Here is a 19,897-nt window from a genome sequence, read left to right on the forward strand (position 1 = left end):
AATATCAGTGCGATAAGTATTCTTGAACTCAAAATATTTTTAAACTTTGAAATGGTCTTTGGGCTCATCTGAAATGATGGCATCATTTATAGTCAGATTTTCCTGAAAAGGATGGGCTTGAAGTTGTCTGCATTAAATTGTAGCCTAAGACTTTCTGTGAAAAACTGTGTCCAAATGATGAAATGCATTGCCCCTTTCCAACATTCATAAGCACTGACTTTAAAAAAAAAAATCCATTTTCTTTTACCATGTAGCTTCATCTTTGAACTGTGAATTGCTGAATTGTTATAAAGAGATATCAGTACAATTTACCGCACAAGTGTATCTTCCCACTCTCTCAGTAACTCAAAGGCCTTCCAGGATACAGAAGAGGGTTGATGAAGGATAGCAGGCAGATTTCACTAAGTAACAGGTGGAGGTCAGTGGAGTTTATTTGTGGGGATGAGCACGAACAGAGGCGAAGCATCAAATGCTTTGCCATAATAAGGTTTAGCAAGAAAACGCTGACTGTACCAAGCTGAGATTCTCGCTGACAGAACCTTTTCTTGTGTTTATTACTTGATTTCACAGTTCAAGCGATTTGAAGAGGCCTAAAATTATATTCTCTTTCCCTTATGAAATGTTTCAATCAGCTTCAAATTTTTCACTTCAAATAAAGTGATAGGTGCTTTCCATGTGTCCAAGAGCTGTTAAGGTAAATAGAGCCCTCCTGCCGCCATTACTCCACATAGTTTTCTGATTAAATCTTGCCAGTGGAACCCTCAAATCCCAAGTATTTGATTATGGTTTAAGTAGCAGGCAGGGACATATTTTAATAGATGCTTAAGTTGGTATCACTGGGGCTAGTGTTATTTGCTCAGAAGAGCATGAGTAAGGATTTTGATGAAGTGCAAGCATTGTATTGCCGTGGCTTCTAGGAGGTGAGAAGAAAAGCCTTTCGGTTCCCTATTCTTCCAGATTGTTCACAGGCTTGGCTTTTAGAGAGTTTACATGACCTTCACACGCCTGTCTTTCACAATAACATCCAGAGAAGTAAAGTCGCCACCGTTGCCCCAGAGGGTGAGAAAGCAGGACGTTAGTTACCCCTGCACACACAAGAGCTGCCACATAGAACATTTACCTCAGTGCCAGCACAAGCACCTGCTCTGTGAGGCACTGTGACCATCGGCCGCGCATGACTAAACACCCAAAGTGTGGTGACGCTGGGTGATGGAATCTGTAAACTAATGCATGTGTACTGGAGTAGCTTCGTGTGGCTAGCATCCACCATACTGGACAAGGCAGATGCAAGCCAAACAGGCGTGAGTATTGGCTTTCGCAGCTGTGTATCTAAACAGAATGAACAAATGCTTTACCGTGTTACACAGATAATTGTTTTTGCAGGAAAAAAATCATTTGTCTCATAATTTTTTCTCTTTACTCACAGTCCTGTGAATGTGAGATTGCTGTGTTGAGCCAAGGCTGGGCCATCCCATAACATGGGGTAGGAAGAAAGGCCGGGGGCAATGGGATAGATAGAGAACACACTGTCTCCTAGACACATGGGAAGCAAGGCACACACTTTGTTCTTGTCCTATTGCTGGGCTGTGTTTGTGTGGGTTTGTGGGGGTTTTGCTGTTGTTTTGTTTTGTTTGCTTTGTTGTTATTCTTGTTTTAAGAAAAAAGGAAGTGACATCAGTTTGCCCAAGAAACCAGGTTCTCAGGTGCATTTTCTTTACGTCTAGGTTGATTTTCCATAGCTGTACCTGGCTCTTCCCTCAGGAGAGAACATTCGGAGTACATCAGAGAATCACTACTTCTTTCCCCTAGAATGATCTGTATAGTGATGTCCTCCATGCTCCTTTTTCAGGAAAAACCATAAGCAACAACAAAACCCTGAAGAAGTCACTGTGTCCCCAAGCCTTTTAAACCACCTGGACATCTTTATAAGGTGTTAATTCTTCCAGAGATTTCCTTGTAGTTTTCTTTAAATGGTTGAGTATGGCATAGAAAGGATAGCGTTTAGAAGCTTTTTTAGTTTCAGTGTATTCTCCCCATTATAAAATGATGTCCAGATATTTTTGTTCACTGAAAAGAGCTAACAGCCAAGTGTTTTACCTCTCAATTACCCAGTGTGCTAATTACAGTAAGTTTGTGTTACAGTGAACCCTAATGCTTTTTATCACTACTACAGAAATTTAAGGAAGGTACTCACTCTATCTTCAGCTACATCCTCATGTCGCATACTGTATGTTTACAACTACTAGAGCAGAGTTTCCTCGAGTGGTCATGAGTCTGCCCGCTCAGCATCTTCGTTTAGCATCACGGCTGCTAAATCTGGTGGAATCATGTGGAATAGTTGCGATAGTTCTAGAAAGGCCCTGTTCTTGCCAGGGGTAGGGCGTAGAATGTCTCACAGTCCTACAGTTGGGGAGATGAGTCCAGGATTTCATCCTGAGCTTGAGAAATGTCAGTGAAATTGACACTGGAGTAACTTCCTGTTCCCCACAGTGCCACCTGAAAGGTGTAATCTAAGTGCCTGCCTGTAAGAGGCCAATCATAAGAGTGGTTAACAGCATTTACACAAAGAAAAGTTCTTCACTGCCACTCATAACCTGGATGTAACCCAGCTCCTGGCATGGAGATAGCACTCAGAGAAGTAAAGAGTTCCTTCCTTTCAGTACATACCCTTACCCTGAGGTAGGTAGGTAGTTCAGCACTCAGGGAACTCAGGCAGCAGGATCAGGAATTTAGACCAGCTATATAGAAAGGAAACCGAGGGAGAGGATAGAGAAGGAAAGGCAAAGAAAGGTTATGCTCAATTCTTAGAAGAGTGTTGCATGGAAAGGAGAAAGAGTTTTGGGTGTGTGGGTTCAAATCCAGGCTTCTGCACTTACTTAGCTGCAACCCCTCACCTTCTCCATCTTTACTCCCATAGTCCTCCTCTCTGTGAGCCAACCTTGCATCTACTGGACTATTCCCAAGCATTCCTGACTTGCTCCTACCTACAGAAAGTTCTTCATACCTCCTTCCTGTCCTTATGTGTGGCAGACCTAGCCTACTGTTTGTGCTTTTTGCAAGTTCAATTACCCATGATCCTCTGTGCTCCAGAATGTTAATATTCATCTTGATTTTCAAGAAGCAGAAATCATGGTTGCTTAACTTAAGGTGCTTTGAGTCTGCATGTAACATTACCTTAGCAGATCTTTAGTCTGTCTAATGAGGCTACAATCAAATTCTGTCTAGCCTGACTGTCCAGCAAGTTGCCAAGGACAGGGTGTTAAAAGGTAGTCCTGATTTTGAGTAAATTTCTTAACATCCCTTAATCTGTAACACCTGCACTGGTAGATTGTAGGTAGGCAAAGATAATACCCATATCTGAAATTAAAATCTAAGAAATTAAGATATTTGTAAGTACACAGCACATAGTAGGTACTCCCTAATTTATAGTTTTATTGTTTTCTGTTGATTTTTTGGAAATGATTAATATACAGGAATTTGATATCACTGGGTCTCTGCTGAGTCAGGAAATGAAGGTGTCTGGAAACCTTTAGGCTTGGAGTAATCCTGACCTGGAGTGAGGTACATCATACAGATGGTCACTGGGGATTAGAAACTGACAATAAAGAAGAGAAAAGCCAGGCTATGCCAAATACCATATACAGACCAGTGGTTTTCAACCTGTGGGTCATGACCCCCTTGGGGGTTAACAAGCCTTTCACAGGGCTCTCCCAAGACCATCAGAAAACACAGATATTTACATTACAATTCATAACAGTAGCAAAATTACAATTATGAAGTGGCAGTGAAAACAGTTTTATGGTTGAGGGAGTCACTACAATATGAGGAACTGTGGAAAACGGTCACAGCATTAGGAAGGTTGAGAACCACTGATAGAGACCAGCCTCACAGCATTTGGGGAGCTCTTCTAACCCGATTCATACTGAACCTTAAACCTGAAGGGCAAAGTGGCTTGTTCTATTTTCTCTCAAACACTCCGTGACTGTAACACTTGGACAGTCCTTGAAACTCAGCTTCCTATGTTAGTTATGACACTTTGAAGAAAGGAATTTGAATTTCATGCCCCAAACCCCAGCAATGGACATATGAGACAAGGTTACCTATAGACTGTACTTGGACAACTGCCTGAGAAAAATGACATCTGTACTAGCTTTTTGATGAAGCTAGCAGTGGCACTCCCTCGCCTTAGTGTCCTTTTAAAATCTCTGTCCAGAGATGGTAGGGACGGCTCATTGGTTAAGAGCGCTTGTTGCCCTTAACTTGACCTGCACCCATACAGTGGTTCACAACCATCTATAAATCCAGTTCCAGGGATTCCAAAGGCCTCTTCTGACTTCCACAACACCAGGCTATGGTATATACGTGTGGTATACATACATGCTCTCAGGCAAAACATTCATATACATAAAATAAATTAATTCATTAAATTAATTTTTCACTCTCATTGGAAATTTAAATTTATGGTTTGCCCTCCCTTGCCACCATTGCTCCTATAATCCCTGAAAGTAGCCCTTGGAGGCCTTTTAAGTAGTGACAACCTTGTAGTGCCTGTAGCAATTCCTTCTCAGCTTCTACTGTGGAGTTCTTGATCAAAGTCTCTGGTAAAGCCTATAATCTGGGGGTAGAGTAGTTAAAATTATGATTCTATTTTCCTTTTTCAGGACTTAAGGTAAATCTTAATTTCTCTAGGAGAACCTAAGAATTAATGAATTAAATATTAACTAATCTTACTTGTTAAAAGCTACTTCTTATAAGAATCAGGGGAAAATAACTATTTTCAGACATGTTTAATCTTTTTAAAAGAAAAAATAACCACTAATTATATCTCTCTTCCCCTCACCCCAAGAAAATTATACCCTATTCCCTTTTGTATGAGGTGGTGTCGTTTTCTCTGAATTAAGTGTGTCCTAGAGGAAAACCTTACAATTTAGGATTAGGTAGGTAAAAATAATGGAGACTTCTTGAAATCTAGAGAGTGTGAATAGCAGGTGTTGCTATACATAATTCGAAAATCCTGTTGGTTCTTATTTCAGATGACAGGTTGGCACATACTTAGCAACTGAAAGCAACACAGATTTTGTATGTCCCATTTCCAGGGTTAGCAGTCTCAGTACCAGGAGCTCAGGTCTCTCTCAAGGGTGCCAGCATGGTCTTGTTCCCTCTGTAGCCCTCTCTGGAGCTTAGGGTCCTCCTTCAAGTCTTGATGGTCATTGGCAGCATTCAGTGTTCTAGCTTTAGGACCAAGGTTTTGGCTTTCTTAAAGTTTCATTACTCTAGAAAGTGCACCAAAGTTAAAGATTTGGTTAAAGCTTCATTACTCTAGGAAGCGCACCAAGGTTAAAGATTTGGTTTGTAACAGAAATCCCTAAAGTTATCATTTGTACCATAATTCTATAACTCCAATGCAGAGGGAATTGGTGAGAGAAGCTTTAACAAGGAGTTAAGGTCAAAGTAACTTAAAAAGCCAAACTATTTCAAAAGCAGAAGCCGAGATGGACATTCTGCAGCTTTTAACACGGAGTATTTTACTCGTGTTTTGAAATTTCATCTGGTCAATTAAGTATACAAAACAAATTAACCAAAACATACATTATGCATGTAGAAAAATATTAGAGTATATAACAAGAAAATGGGCTCAATATAAGTCTTTAAAAATTGAAAACGCAAAGTAATTTTGAGCTTCATGACAGCCTTAGGGTTCATATTACTTGACTGTGATAAATTTAGAAGATTAGACATAGTCTGGCATGTTGTTCTTACATGCTGACTATGCTTCTTCCCTCTTTAACTCTTTCAAGGAGGTGTGTGTGTGTGTGTGTGTGTGTGTGTGTGTGCGCGCGCGCTCAGAGCTTAGACCTCCCACCTTGTTTTTAGGCAGGGTCTCTCACTGTTTGTGCTGCTGTACTGTGTGACGCAGGCTAGCCAGCTGGCAAGACCCTGCCACACGGGCTGCATATACTTGCATATGCTTGCGTAGGACAAAGCATGCTTGGCTTTACCCCGTCATAGGAGTGCAGGGACTAACCATGCTTGGCTTTACTTGGCTTTATGTAGGTCCTGGGGTTTTGGATGCAGGTCCTTATGCTTCGATGATAGTACTTGGACCACTGGCCTTTCCCAAAGCCCGTATTTTGCAATTTCTTAAAAACTACTCAGCAACTTGATCATTCTCCACCTGTTATTGTCCAAGTTATGCTCAAAGTTCCATTTTTGCCCAGCAAGCATTGAGGGGAACGGTGAGCATTCTGAAGAAACCACAGCTTTCTTGAGTCAGTCACTTGCTCCCTTCAATATTGTTGGTTCAGTATCACGATTCCATCAATGCTTCCATTGTTAAAAAAATGAAATAAAATCCTCCGTCTTCAAAGTTTTGACATTTTCCACTGCTATTCTATTTCTGTGTCTTTCCTAACATGTAATTCCGGTATTTGCCTGAATTTAAAGTAGTAGAATAGGAGGTAGCCCAAGACTTCCACTGTGCAGAAGAGATTTGAATGGCTTGGGAGATTTGTTGACACTTTTGTTGTTACTTTTTTTATCTGAAGGCGTTCCTGCAGTGTTGTCGAATTGCAATGCTTTGCTTAGGTTACTGGCAGGGACTGCTCACCCACAACCTCAGGGTGCCCTAGCTGTTGGCACACTGGTATGGTGTGATCTGTAGTCTTTTCAACAAATATAATCAGTGCCACTAGGACTGAAAATTTTGTTTTTAATTCCAATCGAATAGGGATTGGCCTAGATGAGTTTGATTTAGGAGTGTGAATAGCATGAAATCGCACAGCCACCCAACATGTACTTGCATCTGACTTGTTAGGAGTGCACTGACTAGTTTGTTTTCCTCTTGAGATGAAAGCCTGAGTTTTGTCATTTCAAAGCCATCTATGTGTGAAGTCACAGGTAAAAGTGCAGTCTGTACGTGGAGTGTAACGGTCACACACACAGAAGAGACAGACAGACTGACAGAGAGGGAGAGACAGAGAGACAGAGAGAGAGATTATCTTTTGGGATACTTTGGTACATTTTAGAATCTTTGATCAACATATTTAACCTAGAAAAGGCCTAGATACACTTCATACCCAGATGCATTTGGATATCATGCTATAGAATAGCATTAATCTCCAATTTAAAATAAAACAACAGACATGTCTAGGTATAGTCTCTCTCTATAAAAATACTCACCATCGTTCATGGTACTAGCACTTACTCAGTGACAGTTACTAATGTCAACAGACCAATTACTTATTTTTTTCTATTTTTCCCAAGTAATTCTCAGATCAAAGGGGAAAAAAATCATAAGTAGACATGTTTAAATGATTTTCCTTTCTTTTTCTGATGCAGTGCAGATCAATTTATGCTGGAGACTTGAGATTCCAGATTTGCCCTGTGATATGAAGATTTGACGTCATTTCCTTTTTTAAATACCTAAACCTCTGTCGTCTCACCTGGCACTCCCCCAAATGCACAGGGGCCTCCAGTTGTGTCTGTTAGCACAGTTGCTGAGAACACCCAAATCTAGTAATCACGACGAGCTCTTATCTCATTATTCCCCCCAGTACTTTTCTTTCCAGCACATTTCCCAAGTTTGAAATGTTGTGAAAAATCCTAGACACTGTAGAAAAATGCTATTTTGTAAGACAAGGTTTTCTTTTATTTCCTTAGCCCAGAGGTGATATACGTTCATCATAGAAAGGGCAAGGAAGCAAAAGGAAGCAAGGGAAACCACAGAAATGTAACTCACTGAGGGAGCCGCGGTCACAGAGCACGCACAACTCCCAGTTCTTTCTCTGCATAGAAAAAAAAAACCACGCAAATTATGTCGTGCGTTCTGTGATTGATGCACTGCAACATCCCGTGTTGTAATTGGCTTTTCAGTCAGCGTTACAGTATAAATATCTCCCGTGTTGTTATTCTTTTACAGTATTCTTTTCATTGGTTAGACCATATTTACTGAACCAGTCCCAATTGCTTGTATTTTAAGGTTTTTTTTTTTTACTTTTATCTTTTCTTTTCCTGTTCTATAAATAATTCACTGAAAGAACATCTGAGCCGCTATTATCAAGGGCATTTTTATGTTAAAAAAGCTAAATTATTTAAAGTGTAGAAAAATGCTTTGGCGCTGAAATAAGGTAACTGACAAGACAAAATGATTGCATGTGTGGCTGCCTTTGTGTGCTTAGGCAGCCTCCTTTGTAAGGGTCCCAAAGGTCACAGGCACGTGACAAATTCACTGGAAAAGTTGAAGCCTGTGTAAGTCAGATTTCTGTTACTATAAGAAGTACGGGGGGGGGGGGATGGAGCTTTTGAAGAGAATTCTAATGCTCTTAGAGGATCTAGTTCATGATCAGGTAGACCTCCCAGACTCACTGGTGCTTGGCAGCAAGGTGTGGAGAATACAGTAAATAAAACTGCTTCCCTTTAGCCAGGAAGCAAGAGAGCAAGATGAATGGATCAGATCCTGGGATCCCACTCAGTAGTCTCTTCCTTGACCCGCCTCTTAAAGGCTCCTCCTCTACCTGGTAGAGCTACTTGGGATAGGAAGGTCTTAAAATGCAGGCCTTTTGCAGAGGACTCTGAAGACCCAAGATACAGAAACCCCCATACAGAGGAGGTCAACAGTCTCCCAAATGGACTATAAGTTAAAACAATAGATTAAAACCACTTCCAGAACTGCCTGAAGGTGGGGAGCATTCTGTTACTGATCTTTTCTTTCCTGTGACAAATTCAAAGCAATTTAGTATACATTTCCATTTACAGATGATTCCATTTTATCCCCCTCCCCCCACTCTCTAAGTGTTGTCTTCTTGGTCACACAAACTGTTGCTCTGTAGATTAAAGTTGCCTCAACGATCACCCCTTCTTGCCAGGCATGCCATCTCCAACCACTCTGAAGAAGTCTGAGAAGTCTGGTTTCAGCAGCCCCTCCCCTTCGCAGACCTCCTCCCTCGGAACAGCATTCACACAGCATCACCGACCTGTCATAACAGGACCGAGAGGTGAGTTGTTCCCCAGAGTCCCACAGGATCTATAGCATAACCTTGAGATCCAAGTATCAAAGTGGGGAGACAGCGAGGACTCCCCTGTACACTACTGCGAGGCAGGGAGTGGTCCAGTTCTTATACTAGAGGATAATCTGACAACTTTAGGGACCAACGAGATCTGACATCCAATCTATTGCTCTAAAGTTAACAGACACAAGCCTTTTCCGTTTGAGGGACCAAAATCCAATGTGCCCCCGCGCTGTACGTGCGCATGCCTTATGTGAGGTGTTTGGTGAGTGCTTTTCCACATGGTCAGTTACATATCTTTCAAGTGACAAATGTTTTTCGGCCTCCCATCCTTACTGAATCGCTACAGTTATGTGGCATTCTGTGTTGAGGTTTGCGTCAGGGTGCTGACGAGTCGTCTTCATCCCCTCCTTTTGAAGTGGTAGATAGTTTGTCTGGTTTTCATTGCAATGTCAATGTTTTCCTTACTTCAGTCTGGTGTCCTTTTAAGTTTATTATTAAAATGTGTCCACAAGAAATACGATTTGTATTTCACATTGAAGACAAGCCTTAAACCCCCAAAGGATGTCAGCAAGTCACTTAACTTGATCCTATTGCAAGATGAAAATATTTATTAGTTTATTTACAAAGCTCCCACAGTAGGAATATGACTAACTGTGACCACATCTGCACCCCTCCACCAGATTGTCCTTTAGGTCACTTATGTACCAGCTGACATGACAAAGCACCCTGGAAAGTTACAGTCTTTTGTCTACTTTGACATATACCTGGGAAAACTGACTCTGTTAGGCCCACTGAATTCATTTATGAATCTGAATCCATTTATGCATACTGTAATAACCCCAAGAAAGGAAATATTGTAGTTGAGAGGGATACACAAAGCACATGTGAAAACTCTCACTAACATAAAATGGGGGGGGGTGCACGGGAAGCAAATTCTATGTCAAGAAACTTCATCCTTAGAGATACAATGTTCTCATCAGGATCTCTGACTGTTCCATATGTGTACCTATGGTATAACCACGGATGCTTACCATATATTCATACACACATATGTGCATATACATATATATTGTATATACATATTATACATCATATAGAGAAATGAGAATTTACATCTGAGTATTTGAACAAGTCATTAAATTAGTTAGTAGTACATCCCCTTACCACTAATATGTGTCGAGCATCTAAACTTATAGCAGGAAATGGGAGGTGTGAAACCATTTTGAGTCAGAATATTTATGGTCCGAGGAAGATATGTATTTTATATATCATTTTTATTGTCAGTTTAACATATTCAAATGTTAACTGAATGTCAGAGGATGGGGATGCAGAATTTCCTTCATTTGTTCATTAAAGATTTACTGAGTACAAGCCTCTGTGTAGACACTGGGGCCAGTGTTTCCTGCCCTCGTAGAACAGAAGAAAGGAAGTGAGCATTAGGAAACACTGGTGTGTAGCAGGCTACTGTCCCTTTGTATAAAATGAAGAGACTTGAACAAATGGATAGCATTGAAGTCAAATCTAACAGAACCATAGTCATGGCAGCTATTCTAAACAAACAGTGCAACAGGGCAGTGGGGCTGGAGAAGAACAGCTTCCAGGATCACTGGGGAGGCAGCCTTCGCACTCCTGTATACCTTCTGGTATTACATTGTCCTCACCAAGGCGAGGGTCCCATCAGAGAAGGAACCTTTCCTCTCAAACTCACATTCTTATGTGAAAATTACTGGAAAGCAGTATTTTTGGAAACTCTGAAGGGCATAAACAATATACATGTGTTATTCTTTATTCAAAAAATACCAAGGGGACCTACTGTGTGACCTGGCTTCGGGCTGTGTTTCTGTGAAATGCTATGGCTACCTAGTACTTACCCCCAAGTGCATGATAACTAATCACACTGCATTGGGCCAGAGAAGACTTCCTTAGCACACAACACATGGATCTTTGACATCCCGCTCACATTGGTAGTCATAAAAATGTATGAGAAAATAGAAGCCTAGTTTAAGAATTGTGGAATACCAAAGATTCCTTGTTTTTCACCAGAATTCAAGACAAGTCCCAGCATCCTTATCCTTTCTGGGAAGTTTGCTCATGTACCCATCCTCACTAACCCCCTCATACCCCTTAGTGGTCTGTCACAGGCCTTGGTGTAGGGTGATGATACCCTTCAGTTGCTTCTCTGTGCTAAGAATCCCTCCGCTAAGAGTTAAGACGGGCAAACTAGGGCATTTGTTGGTTAAGATATTTTTAAGTTGAGATTTTTGTCACTTAAGGTGGCTGAAACAGTCCCTGTGGGCTCTGTGTTCCCTTCCATTGTCCTCTGAACCATTTGGAAAGCTCATGCCTACAACATCTGAGACAAAGACTAGTATTGTAAGATGAAGCCAAGTTTGAGGCGTGAAAGGCCTCCGGAAGCAGGCAGTGACTAACAGGGAACAGAATGTGCATGCGAGGGCATCCTCAGACACCTGTGCGTCTGCAAAGTTACCACTGCCAGACACAGTAAACTCCAGCCAATGTGTGTCCTCTGTCAGGTTCAGAGAGGAGAAGAGTGAGGCTCCTGGCATATGACTTCCTGCCAGAGTCACATGGTATACTGACCAGGCTGCTATATTGACGCCATTCTGCAAGATTTGTGCTGCCTTCCCTAAAACTCCCCACGACAAGTAGCAACCAGTGAGCAGCAACTGTGTGAGGTATCTCAGTCTCAGGCCAGAAGCCCGATCTCTTAACAACGCTACAGTGAAGCAAGGTCACTTTGCCCAATAAAAAGACGGCTCTATTTTCAACTGCAACACTGAACTGTGTTTGGGGATGTGGTGAGTCTCATTTACAAGGAAAACCTTTCTGGGTAAAGACTGCAGAGTGAAGGCAGAAAAGTTGGACCTTGACAGGGAGACACGGTATCATAATGGTTCTCTGGAGGTGTGTTGACTGCTACAATGTAATACCAGAGACTGAGTACCCTATATACAGCACAAACGTGATTCTTTATATCGCCGGAGACTGGGAGTCCAAAGTCAAGTTGATGGCCAACTTGGTGTCTGGCAAAGGTTCACACACTGTTTATGGATACTGGCTTCTTACTGTAGAGGGGCTACGCAACTCTCTCTGACTCCCATTGTAAGGCATCTAGGTACCCATCTGTGAGGGTTGCACCTTCTTGATCTAATTGACTCCTAAAGGTCCCATCTTCTACTGAAGTTTCTCTTCAGATCATAGAAACGAAACCTTTTGCCTTTTTCTGAACGTCCCACCTCCAATACTATCTCATTGGAATTAAGATATCAACATATGCGGGTTGGGGATTTAGCTCAGTGGTAGAGCACTTGCCTAGCAAGCGCAAGGCCCTGGGTTCAGTCCCCAGCTCTGAAAAAAAGAAAAAAGAAAAAAAAAGATATCAACATATGCATTTTAGGGGACAAAGGCCTTCTGTCTATAGAAGCAGGTAAGCACCAAAACTAGAGGGTCAAATATGCCAGGGTTTGAATCTGTTCTATGTATGCCAATTGTGTAGTCCTGGTGCTTTGGTTTACTTTTCTGAAATTCTCCACCTAGAAAGAACTGTACTGTCAGAGGGGATGTGTATATGTGTGTGTGTGTGTGTGTGTGTGTGTGTGTGTGTGTGTGTGTGTGTGTGTATGTATGTATCTTATACACACAACCTGCCCACAGTGCAATTTATATAGTATTTTGGCACACTTGAGCTTACCACATGCATCCAGGTGTAATGTGATGAACTCGTGTCCTGTCAGTGTTCAAAAGTCTATGGTTTGCGCATTCCAGCCTTGCTGCTTTTAGATTATGGGTACTCAACTTGTGCTTCTTCGGACAGGAAGCTGCCTCAGCTGCACCCGCCCTGCATCTCGTCCCGCTCCTCAGCCTCCCGCTGCTTTGCGTACCAGCACATCCTCTCTAGCTTTGTCTTCCACTCTCAGTTAATGTTCAAGTCCGTCTCCACCTGAAATAAGATATTCCAAGACCAGCATCGCTCACATATTTTACATCTTTTTCCTCACCTGCTGGGCTTTAACATAATGCATAAATTAGAAGTAGTTAAAGTTTGTGTAATTACACACTCAAAAGAAGTTCAGCCCCCACCCCATCTCACACACACCCTGAAAACATCCCAGTGCTCCAGAAGGAAAGCAGCCGCATATGCAAAATCCTTCACATGCTACTTCCTAAGCTGGTGAGGAACCGCAGCCTTCAGCTACAGAGAACCGCCTGTGATGATCTAAGGAAGTCTTTGGTTCTGGATGCTGGGGTCTGTTTTAGTTTCTGCTCTTCGGACCACTTCTCTGTGTGCACTGTAATGGTGGAGGCATGTGGATTCCTTAGACTAATCTCTCTGACATGGCTTTCTTTGTGCCTTTGATATATCTCTTAGCCTTGTGGACTCAGTTGCACTATCCACACCCTGGGAATAATACTTCAACACCTATTTCTCTGTATAGTTAGAATCAAGCAAAGGGGTCAAACTGTCTTGGAATAACCTAGAACAGGAAAGTTGTTAAACTTCAATGAAGCCATTCTTGAGACCAAAGCAAATTTGTCATAAATGAGATGAATATGTTTATTAATTTTCCACATATATTTAAATTTTGGTAGAGTATTTGACTCTGCAAGGTATAAAGCATCTTCATTATTTTTAGAGTGAATCATTACTTTAATTAGTGCAGAGAATGTCACCACACCACACACACACACACACACACACACACACACACGTATATACACATATATGTATACATAATACACAGATATTTAGTGTCATTCCACAAATTGTTAGGAAATTTGTCCAAAGTCAGAAATCATTAAATTACTTTTTATATAGCTCAAGTCAGAAACTCAAACAGCAACTTTTAAAGCCAAATATTCCAATATAATCTAAATATTAATACAGTGCCTACATACTGAGAAACGATGGTAGAAAAACACTCTTTGTCTCCCAAAGTCAAAGCACTTTGCTGCTGTAAGAGCAGAAGACTGTATGTGAAATCATTTCGATTCATGGCATTCAGGAGTCTCAGCTCTGAGCTGAGGTGTCACAGGTGGCATTCACGGGTGTCATGTGGTGTGGATGCCATGTGGAGTGGAAAGTACATATGCACTCAGAACCAAGGCTGCAGTAGTCACGTGACTGACCCACCTTGGGTTCGCTGCCTGTTTGATTTTGACTTATGTTTTAGGTATGCAGACCTTTTAGTCCTGCCAATTTTTGGACAACCCCCACATTTAGTCATATGACTTCACCTGAGGATACAATACACAGTTTTAGAAACTAAGCCCTCAAGCTTTTGTCTCTCTTTATATTTATTTATGTATGTATTTATTTATTTATTCACTCATTCATTTATTTAGTGCATGTGTGTGTATGTGTGTGTGTGCAAGTGTATGTGTCTGTGTGTGTTTGTGTGTATAGCTATGGGTGTATATGTCAGAGGGTGACTTCCAGGGATTCTTTGCCCAATATGGGATCCAGGCAATAAGCCCAGGTCATCAGGCTGGACAGCAAGAGCCTTTACCAGCTGAGCCATTGTTCCAACCTTTGTCTGACTCCATTTAAGAATTATTTGGAGTGATCATCAGTGATATTTTAAAGTTTCTTAAAAATATGAGAGTTCTTGAAGCTTATCTTTCTGCCTGAAGTCTTGTGTTTTTAAAATTAATGAGAAATGACACTTTAATACTTCCCACTAAGGAAAACGACTGTGCTTTAGAGATTCAGAAAGAGTAGCTTCAATCACAGACTGGGAGGCCAAAGGCAAAGATCTGGGCTCTAGGAATCATCCAGCCTAATGTGTCCCAGTGTGACCTAACAACGTGTCTACGGATATCAGAAAAACACCCTAAGTAATGACTTCAGAAAATTATAAGCCAGACTTTGTGATACAGGCCTGCTATGCAGCAAGAGGCAGAGGGAGGAAAATCTTCAAAGCTCATTAGAATACAGAATGACTTTAAGGCCAGCCTGCGTAACTTAGTGAGATTGTATTGTAAGATTTAAAAGTAAATTAAAAATTGGTTGTGGCTATACCCCAATAGTAGGGTGCAAGTCTCCCATGAGCAGGAAATGATGGCCCAGGTTGAATCCCTGGTTAAAATAAAAACCTAACCTAGTATAATTCTGTGCTATTATGCCACCAAATGATACCAAGTAGTGAAAAGACTTCTTTATGATTTGAATATGGTTGGTTTCCCAAAGTTTCATGGAGGAGAACTTTGGTCCCCAGTGTTGCTATGTGTGTGTCCTGGTACATTTAAGAGAGGGAGTCTAGAGCAAGGTAACTATGTCAGAGACTTCTTTCTTAGGAAACTAATGCTGTCTCCTAAGGAAGGTCGAAGTCTGATTGGTAAGAATAGATTCATTCCTGATGGGGGGTTGTTGAAAACCTCGATTGCTCGCTGGTCTCCTATGTTCTTGCTTATACATGTGACAATTCTGACCATTTCTCTCTCGGCTTCTCTGTCACATTATGACCAGCATGGCAGTCACGGGTCACCAGAGTCTACAGGCACATAGTCTATAAGCACCTACCTTAGATATTTTGTTATAGTAACTCAGAACAGACAAGCAAAGCCAGGAGTCAGAGGGTGCCTCTTCTCAGTATGACCACTACGCACCTTCCTGACTTCCATCAACATTTTCAGCTAAAAAAACAGAGATTATGAGGTACCAGCTCATAACCATTTATAATTCTTTTCTTTTCACACTTATTTATTGTGTGTATGTGGGCATATTACGGTATTCTGCATGTATAGAGGTTATAAGACACACTGTAGAAGTTTCTCCCTCTAACACGTGGGTCTCAAAAATTAAATTAGGCTCTTCCAGCTTGGCAGCAAGCACCTTTGCCCACTGAAACATCTCATCAGCCAACCTTTTGTAGGTTCACATGCTCAGAACTATCCTGTATGACTAGTTCTAGCAACAAGGGCGGGTCCATGGTATAGATGTTGGGTTCTAGCTGAATGTAATGAATATGTATAAAATTTGGGTTATGTAAATTAATAGAAAATGGAGTGATATATTAGCAAGCAGTTTCTCATGAACTTGATATGACTTACAGGTAGCAATCTGAGCCAAGAGCAGAATTCATCTTCCTCAGTTCCTGTTCAGTAGTTTCTAACCTTTACTTTGCCACTGAGGGTTGGGGGAAAGCCACCTCCATTTAAACCTTTAGTTTGTCCCACACCTGACTAGTCCAAGACATGATGTGCCCATTTAGCTGTTTTGACAATCATGACGGAGCCTACGTTATCACACTGGGTTGTTTTATATAGCTCTCCTTAACAACCCATACATCTTCTTTCTCCGTCAGCCTCAGCCTCTGGTCCCTTGCTTTTAACAAAGGACATGGTTTCTGTGAGGCAAAAGTCACTTCAAACATGTTGTAAGCCGTTCTGGCTTGTCTAGATGTTAAAGTTAACTTGACCACACGCGTGACCACCTGCTGACCCATTAATTCCCACAGATGTTCACCAAGTGCTCACAACCAACACGGTACTCTTAGAGCTGCTGCATAGAGGGAGCCAGTGAGGCTTGACTCTGATCCCCAGAGTGCTTACCACTTAGCAGCTGAGGAGAAGAGCCAGCAGTTGTATGGTGGTCTGATCAACCCCAATCCGAAAGTCTGAAATCAAAAACGCGCACAGTGTGGGCCTGTGAGCACCGATGAGATGAGCACAGCCTGGGAGTCACATTGGTGCTCAGTATTTGGTAAATTTTGAATTTCACACTCTCAGGGTAGGGTTGTTTCATTGGTAAGTCTATACAGATATTCTTAAATCTAAAATAAAATCCAAACTCAGAAATATACAGTACCAAGCATTTCAGAAAACGGGCTTGACCTACACTGGGCTAGGAGAGGCACCAGATGCCAAGCAAGACAAAGAAGGGCACCCTCATGGGGAAATACCATGGCATTTGGCATTGTCAGAGTACACACAAGCATGATGCTTAACCCCATCTCAAGCCTTTTGCCATCTGTTTATCAGTATGCAAAATAGAGTGCGCTGAAAACAAATAATTTTGTAAGACAACGAGGTGCTGTGAAATTAAAATGAAGCGATTGCAGGTGAAGCTAAACCGCTACATCTGTGTGTGTGTGTGTGTGTGTGTGTGTGTGTGTGTGTGTGTATGAGAGTGTGTGTATATATGTGTGTGTGTATGTGAGTGTGTGTGAGTGTGTGAGTGTATGTATGTGTATGTGTGTGTATATGTGTGTGAGTGTGTGTGTATATGTGTGTGTATGTGTGTATATGTGTATGTGTGTGTGCGTGTGTGTGTGTGTGTAAGAGAGAGGGAGAGAGAGAGAGAGAGAGAGAGAGAAGGGTGGAGGAGGGAGAATATTGTTTAGGCGCCAAACGATTCTGAAAATATTCATAACATATACCAAAACGACAGTCCCATAAACCAAAAATTTGTTGTGCAGCTTTCAAAGAGTCAAGCTAGTCTCTGTTTGGAGAAGTCATCAAAACTTTACATGCTCTAAACGCTTTCTAAGTCCATGATCCTCCTGCTCTTTGTGATGAAACACGGAGTAGCTAAAGTCAACTGGATCTCCCAGTTTTGACCAAGAAAAATACACTGCAGAGAACTATGAGCACGAAGACCGTCTTCCTAGAAATCAAGGTCGCCATGAATGGTTGGAGGAGTATGGGCTTGTAACATGCACAGATGGTAAGAAGACAACAGGGAAGGAGAGGTTAATATGAAGGCAGCAGTTTCTAAATGGCAGTTACCATGTCTTTTTCTGCCCTGAATCCCTCCACCTTATGACTTGCCCAGGAGCACTCAATAAATAGTCCTCAAATAAAAGAATGTATGCATACATGTGAGTGAAACAAAGTATGGGAGCCCCATGTGATGGTGATGATGGTGATGATGATGATGGTAATACTTTATTATTAATGTTCAAGAACATGTATTTTGAAGCATTTATAGGATTTCCTAGAATGTGCATGTATTCAATATTTGTAGCTATTTGGTTTCAGTTTAGAATTTATACCTTGGAACTGGGAAGATGGCTCAGAGGTTAAGAGTGTGGTTGCTCTTCCAGAGGTCCCTGGATCAATTCTCAGCACCCACATGGCAGATCACAACTCTCTGTAACTCCAGTACCATGAGATCCGACACCCTCACACAGAATACATTCGAGCAAAACACCACTGCAAATTTTTTTTAAAAGAAGTTTCCACCTTACTATGTATTAGGAAAGATTAGCTCAAAATTTCGGGTTCCTTTAAAAATGACACACATTTGCCTGTATTGTTTCCATCCACTGACAGGCTCGAAGGAGAGACATACCCTAGGGTCCCTTCACTGTATCCATGACCCTACACTGTTGGCAGGGGTCCCCAAGGGGTAGTTTCTCAGGTGTTCCCCTGTCATCTGCAAACTTGGTGACCTTAGCTGTGAACCAGTTAGCTGATGCTCAACTGGATCTAATTTGTTTCTCCTGGGTTAGTGCAATTGAATCATCTCAAGACAATGAGAAGTAATTAAGTACCTGTGGCAAACAGGGTGCCGACATCCCCTGCCAGCAGACAGACGCACGGTGTTTATTTATTATTGGAGTTTGTCATCTGGGAAAACATGACATCGCCCTTCTCCGGGAGGAATTTCTCCTGTGGCTTTGCAGATCCAGGCGTCACAGACCTAACAAGCTCCACTCTGGGGCATGGGCAAGACAGGAAAGCTGTGGGTAACACAAAGCGAGCAGAAGTGCAGTGCCCAGCTTCACGGGGAAACTCATCCAGGGGCCTGGGAGTTAGTGGACGGCAGAGAGGAAATGCAGCATTCTAGCAAAGGCTCCTTAAGTATCAGTTCAGGAAATTATTAAATTCATTAGCCAGATACTTACAACCAGCTATTACTGCCCAGCCAAAGGAAAAACCAGAGCCAGCAAATGTTTTAAAACTACAACTAAACAAAAGTCAGGAAGCGTGTAATTAAAACTGTACCTTTATCGTATTATAAAGAGTTTCCCTGTGACATGGAAAATATTTAAAGGAGAAGGCTGTTTAGCTAATTTGTCTGCAAGGGAGCTGCAGAGTGGAGAACAGTCCTAAATTAACTGTAAGGCCACCCACCGAGAGAACCCCATAAAGGGCCAGGGCAACTCAGCTTCGGGTTTCTGTAACTGTTCAATAATTACCAGATAAATGCATAACTCAAAGCTCTATTACACTAATAATCTGTATGTAGATAGATGTGTGGGACACCCTGCTGGGTTAATCTGTCATCCTGCAGGAAACTTTAAAGAGAGCTCCTATGTAGAGAGATCATGTTAATGTGCTGTCCGGGGAGGACAGGTTAGAGTAGGGGACCACTTGGCTCCTTAATCTTTCAAGAGGCACAAGGCCCCTGGAGGGGATGCTAAGGAGAATGGGGTGATTAGCTTAGTGAACCCCACATCCACACTCATCCCCACAAAGGAAGCTGCCTCCACACATGCCTGTGGCAGCGCCGTGTGACTGAAGGAGCAGAAAGGGATTCGCAGAGCCACATCCACATAGAAGTGGTAGCCGTGGCCAAGCCCCCTCACTGAGACCAGATACACTGAGACAGATTGGCTTTATAATCAAACAGGTCCCTGAGCAATTCCTTCTTCCTCACTTAGCTTAATCTTATTCTAATTCCATGCTTAAGTATCATTACTAGGGTTTCCTTTTTTAGCACAAAAACAAAAATTGGCAATTGAACTTGTATCTTCTCTTTATGTGAAATTGTCTCTCCCTGTTCTCTCCCTCCCTCACTCCTTCCCTTTCTCTGCCTTCCCCCAACTGCTATTCTGAATATAAAGCTCACATTTAGGCATCAGTGTGGGTTCGAGGCTCCCCTATTGACAGAATCATAAATCATGGTCAAGTTAAGTGCACTG

General features: G+C 41.9%; 1 protein-coding gene across 5 annotated transcripts in view; it reads left to right on the forward strand.

Annotated features, from left to right (window-relative positions):
* The window catches only part of Nfia (nuclear factor I/A), a 537,878-nt gene that overhangs the window by 452,001 nt on the left and 65,980 nt on the right, over positions 1–19,897 (forward strand). For all 5 annotated transcript variants that reach the window (NM_001436591.1, XM_087660433.1, XM_087660436.1 and 2 more), the window contains 1 exon segment: positions 8,865–8,993. In NM_001436591.1, coding sequence (NP_001423520.1) covers positions 8,865–8,993 — 129 coding nt within the window.

The sequence above is a fragment of the Rattus norvegicus genome, chromosome 5 (assembly GCF_021556685.1).
Source record: "Rattus norvegicus strain SHRSP/BbbUtx chromosome 5, alternate assembly SHRSP_T2T, whole genome shotgun sequence".
Classification (NCBI taxonomy): Eukaryota; Metazoa; Chordata; class Mammalia; order Rodentia; family Muridae; genus Rattus; species Rattus norvegicus.